This window comes from Cinclus cinclus, chromosome 30 (assembly GCF_963662255.1).
Source record: "Cinclus cinclus chromosome 30, bCinCin1.1, whole genome shotgun sequence".
In the NCBI taxonomy this organism is placed as follows: domain Eukaryota; kingdom Metazoa; phylum Chordata; class Aves; order Passeriformes; family Cinclidae; genus Cinclus; species Cinclus cinclus.
In genome coordinates this window covers 2,194,804-2,204,506 of record NC_085075.1, presented here as the reverse complement: position 1 = coordinate 2,204,506, position 9,703 = coordinate 2,194,804, and the positions used below count along the sequence as shown (strand labels likewise).

At 50.3% G+C, this 9,703-nt stretch overlaps 1 protein-coding gene across 3 annotated transcripts in view; it reads right to left on the bottom strand.

Annotated features, from left to right (window-relative positions):
• Positions 1-8,417: 8,417 nt before the first annotated feature.
• ANKRD52 (ankyrin repeat domain 52) overlaps positions 8,418-9,703 on the bottom strand; it is a 45,734-nt gene continuing 44,448 nt past the window's right edge. For all 3 annotated transcript variants that reach the window (XM_062510887.1, XM_062510889.1, XM_062510890.1), the window contains one exon: positions 8,418-8,726. In XM_062510887.1, coding sequence (XP_062366871.1) covers positions 8,488-8,726 — 239 coding nt within the window. In that variant the 3' untranslated portion in view covers positions 8,418-8,487. The remainder of the gene's footprint in view (positions 8,727-9,703) is intronic.

The window sequence follows — 9,703 nt, the reverse complement described above, 5'->3', positions numbered from 1 at the left end:
CTTGGGATCCCTTTGGGGTCCCACAATGGGACTGGGAACCCCTCAGGGGGATGGGACCCCATCCCACAGCAGGACTGGGACCACCCCTCAAAGGTCCAGGACCCCTCAGAGGGCTGGGACCCTTCAGGGTCCTGGGACCCCTCAAGCGTCTGGGACCTCTCAAGAACCTGGAGCCCCTCAAGGTTCTGGGATTCCCCAAGGTTTTGGAACCTCTCAAGGCTCTGGGAACCCCCAAGGGGGTTCGGGACCCCTCAAAGTTCTGGGGCCCTTCAAGATTCTGGAGCCCCTCAAGGTTCTGGGGTCCCTCAAGGTTCTGGGACCCCTCAAAGTTCTGGGAACCCCCAGGGGGGTCTGGGACCCCTCAAAGTTCTGGGAACCCCCAGGGGGGTCTGGGACCCCTCGAAGTTCTGGGATTCCCCAAAGTTTTGCAACCCCTCGAGGTTCTGGGACCCCTCAAAGTTCTGGGCTCTCCTCCCACTGTGCTGTGTCCGGCTCTGACCCATCCCCGAGGGTCATTCTTGGGACAAAACCTGGGAAAAGTTATGCCCAGGGCACACCAATATGGCAGAACCCCCAAAATCAACACAGAACACCCCAAATCAACGCAGAGCACCCCAAACTCGGCAGGTTTCGGTCAAGCCGTGAGGAACCGGGCTCAGGAAAAGGAAAAAAGGGACACGAGGAAAGCCCAGGTTCTCCAAAGCTCCAGAGGAACTCGTGAAGAGCAGCAGGAACCCCCTGAGCCCCCCCAAATCACCACAACCAGAACTTTCCATGCGAAGTTTCCTTTATTTATTTTCAAGTTGACGAAGAACAATATCGATAACGACTGGGTCGAGTAAGGCTATTTTCCTCTCTTTTTTTTTTCTTTTTTTTTCCTTTTTTTTTTTTTTGTTTTTTTTTTTAATTCCCCCCCCCCCCCCCCCCCCCTCTCTTTTTGTCCCCCTGTACGGGAAGAGGGGGACAAGGCCCGGACAAGACACGGACCTGCACACGGAGGAGTCGGCTGTACCTGACAGGTGATGATGAGGTTTTTGTTATTATTATATATTTTTTTTTGTCTTTTTTTTTTTAAATTTTTTTTTTTTTTTTTTTTGTCCTGTCGGCATCAAAGGAACATTTATGTGCATAAAATACAGAGGTGCAGCATTGACACGGAGGATATTAAAGACACAGAGTTGCTACAGATGCCTTAGAGATGCGTCCCCCCCATCCCCAACTGCCCCGCGGGGGCTCCGGCTCCACCCCCCCTCCAGCCTCACGCTGCAATTCCAAAGATTTTTTTTTTTTTTTAGGATTTTAGGGCAGCTCCGGAGCTCTCCTCGATGTTTCGGGTGAGCCTCGGCTTTTTTTTTAAATTATTTTTTATTATTTTATTTTATTTTTATTTATTTTTAAAATTTGTTTTGTTTTGTTTTGTTTTTTTGTTTTTAATCTCCTTTCACTGCCGAGCCCAGAAAAATTCCAGCCAGGAGAAGAGGATTGAACAGCTCCTTTGTGTCCTTGGAGAAAAATCAAGAAAAGAAAGAAAAGGAGGAAAAGAGGAGGGGGGAAAGGGGGACAAAAAAAAAAAAAAAAAAGAAAAAAAAAAAGCCCGAACCGAGGAATCCGCGTGTCCGCGGGAAGGGGGGCTGGGTTTTGTTTTTTTTTTTTGTTTCCTTTGGTTTCTCACTGAAGGCAAAGGTGGGATCCCACCCCGACATTCCCACCCGGGAAGGAGCCCCGGGAGCTGCCCAGGCCCCGCAGAACATCGGGATAAAATCAAGGAATAATTAAAATAATTTAAAATAAATGTTCTTTCTGGGGTCTCTGCTTTTGTTGGTTTGGGGTTTTCCTTGTTCCTCCCCCGTGCTGGGAATTGGGATCTGCACGGAGCCTCCAAAACGGGAACAAAAATCAAAACTGATTCCGTGTTTTTTGGAATTTTTTTTGTGGGTTTTTTTTTTTTTTTTGCTTGGCTTTTTAGTGCTATTTTATTTCTTTTTCTTTCTTTTTTTTTTTTTTTCCTTCTTTTTCCTGATCTGCCGGATTGCAGCCGCGGGATGTGGCCGGGTGGGGCTGGGGGCTGCTCCTGGGGGATTGGGGAGGGGTCCTCGCTCCGTCCGGGAATGGGAGAAGGGAGAGGGAGGAGAGGAAAAAATGGGTGGAAAGAGGAAGGGAAAAGGAAAGGAGAGGGAGAGAAGGGATGGAAGAGGGATGGGAATAGAGGTGGGAGAGGGAAGGGAAGGGGGGGACGGGTTGGAGAGGGATGGGGAAGGAAAAGAGGTGGAAAAAAGGGAAAAAGGGCGGGGGGGACAAGGAGGAAAAACGGGTGGGGGATGCGGAATGGGTGGGGAAGGGATGGGAGAGGGGGAGAGACAGGAACGGGACAGGAACGGGACAGGAACGGGACAGGAACGGGACACAGGGACAGCAATGGGACAGGAACGGGACAGGAACGGGACAGGAACGGGACAGGAACGGGACACAGGGACAGCAATGGGACAGGAACGGGACAGGAACGGGACAGGAACGGGACAGGATCGGGACAGGAACGGGACAGGAACGGGACACAGGGACAGCAATGGGACAGGAACGGGACAGGAACGGGACAGGAACGGGACAGGATCGGGACAGGAACGGGACACAGGGACAGGAACGGGACAGGAACGGGACAGGAACGGGACAGGATCGGGACAGGAACGGGACACCGGGACACGCTTCCCTAACAACCTGAAGCTCCGAGGTGCCCGTGGTCAGGGAGCGGTGGCAGCAGCGGCCCGGGATGTCCCTGGTCTGTCCCGGGATGTCCCTGGTCTGTCCCTGGTCTGTCCCGGGCTGTCCCTGGTCTGTCCCGGGATGTCCCTGGTCTGTCCCTGGTCTGTCCCGGGCTATCCCTGGTCTGTCCTGGGCTGTCCCTGGTCTGTCCCGAGATGTCCCAGGTCTGTCCCTGGTCTGTCCCTGGTCTGTCCCAGGTCTGTCCCTGGTCTGTCCCTGGTCTGTCCCGGGCTGTCCCTGGCCTGTCCCGGGCTGTCCCTGGCCTGTCCCGAGATGTCCCTGGTCTGTCCCGGGCTGTCCCTGGGCTATCCCGGTCTCTCCCGGTCCGTCCCGGTCTCTCCCTGTCTGTCCCCGGTCTCTCCCGGTCCATCCCGGTCTCTCCCGGTCCGTCCCGGTCTCTCCCGGTCCGTCCCGGTCTCTCCCGGTCCATCCCGGTACATTCAGTGTTTGTCGCAGGGTCTATGGCTCAGGGGGGGCGCCCCTCGCTCGGGCAATGGCAGTGCAAAAACACCCGGTGACTTTGAAATGTAAATTATCTTTTTTGTGCTGTTGGGTTCTTTTTTTTTTTTTCTCCATTCTTTCTTTTTTAGTTTTTTTAAAATATTTTTCATTTTTTTTTTCTTCCTCTCTCTCAAAACCACAACTTCCCTTTGTCCATTCATCCCTAGAAACGAACTTCGTTTTTTTTTCTCCTTTTTTTTTTTTTTTTTTTTTTTTTTTTTTGTTCTTCTTTCTCTCTTTTAAATTCCAACTGAAAAAATAAAGCCAAAGACACTCTCACCTCCCTCTCACCTCTCTCTATCCCGCGGGATGCTAAAGGGAATCCAGACTCATGCTTTTTTAACAAAAGTGCTTATTACTTGAAGCAAGTGCTTTGGACCAAGGGGTCGGAGAGAAACTTCCGTTTTTTTTGTTTTTTTTTTCCCTTGTCTTTTCTTTTTTTTTTTTTTTTTTTTGTTTTTTTTGTTATTGTTGCTATTTTGTTTCCAGAAGGTTGGGGAAAAAAAAAATCTGAGTGCTCCAAACCAATCGGATTAAAGGTGAGAGGGTTTGGGGGGGGGGGTGGGGGAAGGAAAAGCTGAAAAAAAATTTTGCTGAATGGTCCAACTTTGGCATAAAGGGATGGCAAATTTGGGGAGGGGAGCGGGCAGGGCAGCGGAAGTTTCCCTCCATCCCTCTTTTTTTTTTTTTTTTTTTTTTTTCCTTTCTCTTTTTTTTTTTTTTTTTTGTTTTGTTTTGTTTTTGTTTTTTTTTTCTTACAATGCACCGGGGAAAACCATCACGAGGAAAAAAAAAAAAAAAAAAAAAATCATCTCGTTTAGCAAAATAATGCAATTATTACCAAACACTTTGATTATTACTTAAATTGTCAAGCTGTGCTGTCGACGATAACGATACAGCGTTAAAGGAGAACAAGACTGGGACACCCCCAAAAAAAAGGCCACGCACAAAAGTTCCCCTCCCCCCCACCCCTTTTTTTTTTTTTTTTTTTTTTTTTTCCCCACCCCCTTCATTCCCTCCCCTCTCCACCCCTGGATGCACCGCTGGAGCCTCGTTTTTCCCCTCGATTATATCATTATTAATTAGCGTTATTATTATTAATTATTATTTTTAAGTGAAGAGGAAAGCGAGGGGTGCAAGGAGCCCTTTTGGAGGTGATTGTCTCAGAGCGGAGGTGAGAAGAAAAAAACAAACAAACAAACAAACAAACAAAAAAAAAAAATCCCAAAAAAATAAAACATCCCCACCGCCAAAAAAAAAAAAAAAAATTTAAAAAAAAAATAAAAAGGTGTGGGGTGGAGGGAAGGGGGAAAAGCAGCTGGGAAAAAAAAAAAATGAAATTAAGAGGCCACCAGAAAAGGAGGGGCAGGGAATGGGAGAATTCCCATCCTAGAAATCTGGGAATTCTGGAAAAACACCCCAAAATCCTGCAAGGGCTCAGGGATTTGGGAGAGGGAGGGAAGCAGAATTCCTGCTGGGAAAAGGGAAGCAGCGAAATGTAAACAAGTTCTCTCTTTTTTGTGGTTTTTTTTTTTTTCTGTGTGTGTCTTTTTTTTTTCCAGTTCTCCTCTGTAGAATACTGAAAAGGAGCTTCCCAAAAAAAAAAAAAAAAAAAAAAGGAAAAAAATCTGAGGAAAGGAATAGGATCTCCCAAAATAAGGAAAATTATTTTCCAAAAGAAGGGAAATGATTTTCCAAAAGAAGGGGAAAGATTTTCCAAAATAAGGAAAATAATCTTCCAAAAAAAGGAAAGGGATCTTCCAAAGAAAGGGAAAAGGATTTTCCAAAAAAAAAAAAAAAAAAAAAAAAAAAGAGCTTTTTTTGGGTTTTTTTTTTTTGTTTTTTTGATTCAAGTTTCTAGTTCATTCTGGTTCTGAGCTGAGGTATCCAGTGTAGAGAAAAAAAAAAGAAAAAGAGAAAAAAAGGGGCAGCGCTTCCTTTTGGGATGGGGTTGGAACAGGGAGGGGATTTATCCCAAAAAAAAAAAAAAAAAAAAAAAAAAAAAAGGGAAAATCCCTGGGATCCCTGCTCCTCTCAAGTGCCTGGTGCTGGATCTCACCCAGGATTTTGGGTTTTTGTTGAGTGCTTAGAGAAGGAAACGCCGAGGGAAAAAAAAAAAAAAAAAATAAATGTGCTTTTCACCCAAAGGCCAAGACAGAAACTTCATATTTGGTTTGAAAAGTTTGGCTTTGGTTCAAAAAAAAAAAAAAAAATAAAATAAAACAAAGGAACAGAGCAAGGGGATGCTCCCAAGGGGAGCCACCTTCATCTTGAAATGAGTGAAAAAGAAAATAAAAACCAACAAAAACCCCGAATTTTTGGTTACAGAAATGTCCTTTTCTCTCTCTGACACTCCGGGTGGTGTTTTTCTAGGAGGGGGAGGAGCTCGGAGATTCCTGAAATTCCCCAAATTCCTGAAATTCCCGAAATTCCGCTGCCCTTGCAGCCCCTTCCTCTCTCATCCCCGTCTTTGGCTTTGAACAGACTCGTGGGAGGGAGGGAAAAAATTGTTTTTTTGATGATGTTACAGTAATTCAGAAGGAAAAAAAAACAAAACCGAAAACAAACAAACAAACAAACAAACAACAACAAAAAAAAAATAAAACAACAACAGTGCAATTATTTTCGGATGCTTCGAACCTGCAGCATAAACAGGAGTTCCAAAAATGAAAATTAAAAATAAAAAGAGAAACCAAACCAAAAAACAACGATCCCACTCACATCCACAAAATCTGCCAGGATGCTGCATCCCAAAAAAATCAACACAGGCTTGTGAATAAGGACTTGCAAGTGCATTTGTTTCCTTAGTAAAGGCTAAAACGTTGATTTTTTTTAAAATTTTTTTTGTTGTTGTTTTTTAAAGGTTAAATGCTCGTTTCTCTATAAATAATTCTCTTTTTTTTTCTAAAAAAAAAAAAGAAAAGAAACAATCAACCAACCAAGCAACCAACACTGACTCTCTCATGGAAACGGCCACGCAAACCAGGGGGAGAGAAAAAAAAAAAAATAATAAACAAACAAAAAAAGCAGATTTTAGGATCTGACAAATCGCCAAAAGGAGGGGAAGGAAAAAAGAAAACCCCTAAAAAAAAAATCCAAAAACCAACAGAATCCCTAAAGTGCCTGGTGTGGGGAGGAGGCTCCAGCGGTGCACCCGTTTGTATTTTCCCAAAAATGAGCTGCCAAAGGAATTTTGAGTGCCAGGTACAGTAGAATTCGGTTTTTTCAAGTGGTTTTTTGGGGTGAGCACAAGGAGAGGAGAGATTCCCACCCTGGCTGGATTCCCCAAAATTCCCCAATTCCTACCCGTGCCAAGAGTTCGGGGTTTTCCTCATCCCAGCTGGCCACAGGGGATGGAAATGGGAAGGAAATTCCTGGGATTTTTGGGAAGGAAATGCTGGGAATGAAACGAAAACGTTGGGAAGGAAATTCTGGGAATGAAACAGAAACGTTGGGAAGGAAACGAAAACGTTGGAAAAGAAATTCCAGGAAGGAAATGGTGGGGAATGAAACAAAAACTTTGGGAAGGAAATTCCAGGAAGGAAACAAAAACTTTGGGAAGGAAACGCTGGGAACAAAACAGAAATGCTGGGAATGAAAGATAAACACCAGGAAGGAAACAAAAATGCTGAGAAGGAATTGCCGGGAAGGAAACAAAAACATCGGGAAGGAAACAAGAATGTTGGGAATGAAACAGAAACATTGGGAATGAAACAAAAACGTTGGGAAGGAAATGGCAGGAAGGAAATGGCTCCAATCAACCCCAAAGGCAAAACTCCAGCAGCACCCGGGGCCTCGTGCCAGCCCAAACCCAAATCCTGCCCCTCGCACCTCCTGCCCGGGATGGGCACGGGATGGGCACGGGATGGGCACGGGATGGGAACAGGATGGGCACGGGATGGGAACGGGATGGGAACGGGATGGGAACGGGATGGGAACGGGATGGGAACGGGATGGGCACGGGATGGGCACGGGATGGGCACGGGATGGGAACGGGATGGGAACGGGATGGGCACGGGATGGGCACGGGATGGGAACGGGATGGGAACGGGATGGGCACGGGATGGGAATGGGATGGGAACAGGATGGGAACGGGATGGGGATGGGATGGGGATGGGAATCGGATGGGCACGGGATGGGAACGGGATGGGCACGGGATGGGCACGGGATGGGCACGGGATGGGAACGGGATGGGCACGGGATGGGCACGGGATGGGAATGGGATGGGAACGGGATGGGCACGGGATGGGCACGGGATGGGCACGGGATGGGAACGGGATGGGAACAGGATGGGAACGGGATGGGGATGGGATGGGGATGGGAATCGGATGGGCACGGGATGGGAACGGGATGGGCACGGGATGGGCACGGGATGGGCACGGGATGGGAACGGGATGGGCACGGGATGGGCACGGGATGGGCACGGGATGGGAATGGGATGGGAACGGGATGGGCACGGGATGGGCACGGGATGGGAACGGGATGGGAACAGGATGGGAACGGGATGGGGATGGGATGGGGATGGGAATCGGATGGGCACGGGATGGGAACGGGATGGGCACGGGATGGGCACGGGATGGGAATGGGATGGGAACGGGATGGGCACGGGATGGGCACGGGATGGGAACGGGATGGGCACGGGATGGGAATGGGATGGGAACGGGATGGGCACGGGATGGGCACGGGATGGGCACGGGATGGGAACGGGATGGGAACAGGATGGGAACGGGATGGGGATGGGATGGGGATGGGAATCGGATGGGCACGGGATGGGAACGGGATGGGCACGGGATGGGAACGGGATGGGAACGGGATGGGATCGGGATGGGCACGGGATGGGCACGGGATGGGAACGGGATGGGCACGGGATGGGAATGGGATGGGCAGGACACAGGGCTGGCATGGGGACAGCATGGAACAGGAACAGGAACGGGACTGACAGGGAATGGGAACAGGAAAGGGACTGACACGGAATGGGAACGGGAAAGGGACTGACAGGGAATGGGAACGGGAAAGGGACTGACGGGGAATGGGAACAGGAAAGGGACTGACGGGGATCGGGATCGGGACCGGCACAAGGACAGCACCAACAATCACCGAACTCTTGGCTTGCCCCCCCCACCCCACACAACCCACGCTGAGCTGACCCAATCTTGTTCTCCTTTAAAGTGCCCTATATTTATAGAATCTCTAAATAAATAGAAGAAGATCCGGGGTCACCCGCGGGCACTACTCGGAGTAGCAGCCGTCCAGGCCGATGGCGTTGTGGCGCTCGGCCGAGTAGGGGCAGGAGGAGCCGTTGGGGAGCGCCCCGCACGCCTTGGCCGCGATGCCGCAGTTCTTGAGGAGGTTGAAGCTGAAGGAGCCCAGGGCGTCCTTGGGCGGGAAAGGCTTCATGGTGGAGAGGATAAGTGCCAGGCAGTCGGCCACGTCCTTGTTGGGGGCACAGGCCAGCGCTGGGGTGTGGCCTGGGGGGAGAGGGGTGGTGGGTGGGGGTGGAACGGGGGGTGTGGGATGGGGTGTGGGATGGGGGGATTGGGGTGTGGGATTGGGGTACTGGGGTGTGGGATGGGGGTACTGGGGTGTGGGATTGGGGTACTGGGGTGTGGGATGGGGGTACTGGGGTGTGGGATGGGGGGATTGGGGTGTGGGATTGGGGTGTGGGATTGGGGTACTGGGGTGTGGGATGGGGGTACTGGGGTGTGGGATTGGGGTACTGGGGTGTGGGATGGGGGTACTGGGGTGTGGGATGGGGGGATTGGGGTGTGGGATGGGGGTGTGGGATTGGGGTGGGGGATTGGGGTGTGGGATGGGGGGATTGGGGTGGGGGATTGGGGTGTGGGATGGGGGGATTGGGGTGTGGGATGGGGGGATTGGGGTGTGGGATTGGGGTGTGGGATTGGGGTACTGGGGTGTGGGATGGGGGGATTGGGGTGTGGGATTGGGGTGTGGGATAGGGGATGGGGGTGTGGGATTGGGGTATTGGGGTGTGGGATGGGGGGATTGGGGTGTGGGATGGGGGGATTGGGGTGTGGGATTGGGGTGGGGGATTGGGGTGTGGGATGGGGGTGTGGGATTGGGGGATTGGGGTGTGGGATTGGGGTGTGGGATTGGAGAATTGTGGAACTGGGGAATGGAGGTATGGGATGGGGTGTGGGGTGGGATTGGGGTGTGGAGTCATGGGATGGGATGTGAGGTGTGGGGTGGGAGACTGGGGAATTGAGGTGTGGGATTGGGGAATTGAGGTGTGGAGTCATGGGATGGGGTGTAGGATTGGGGAACTGAGGTATGGGATTGGGGAACTGGAGTGCAGGATTGGGGTGCGGGGTCAGGGATGGGGTCATGGGATGGGTTGTGGGATGGGATAATGGGATGGGAGGGCTCTGAAAGTTCCTCTGTCCCCCTGGTGTGGGCAGGGACCCCTCTCATTATCCCAGGGGCACCA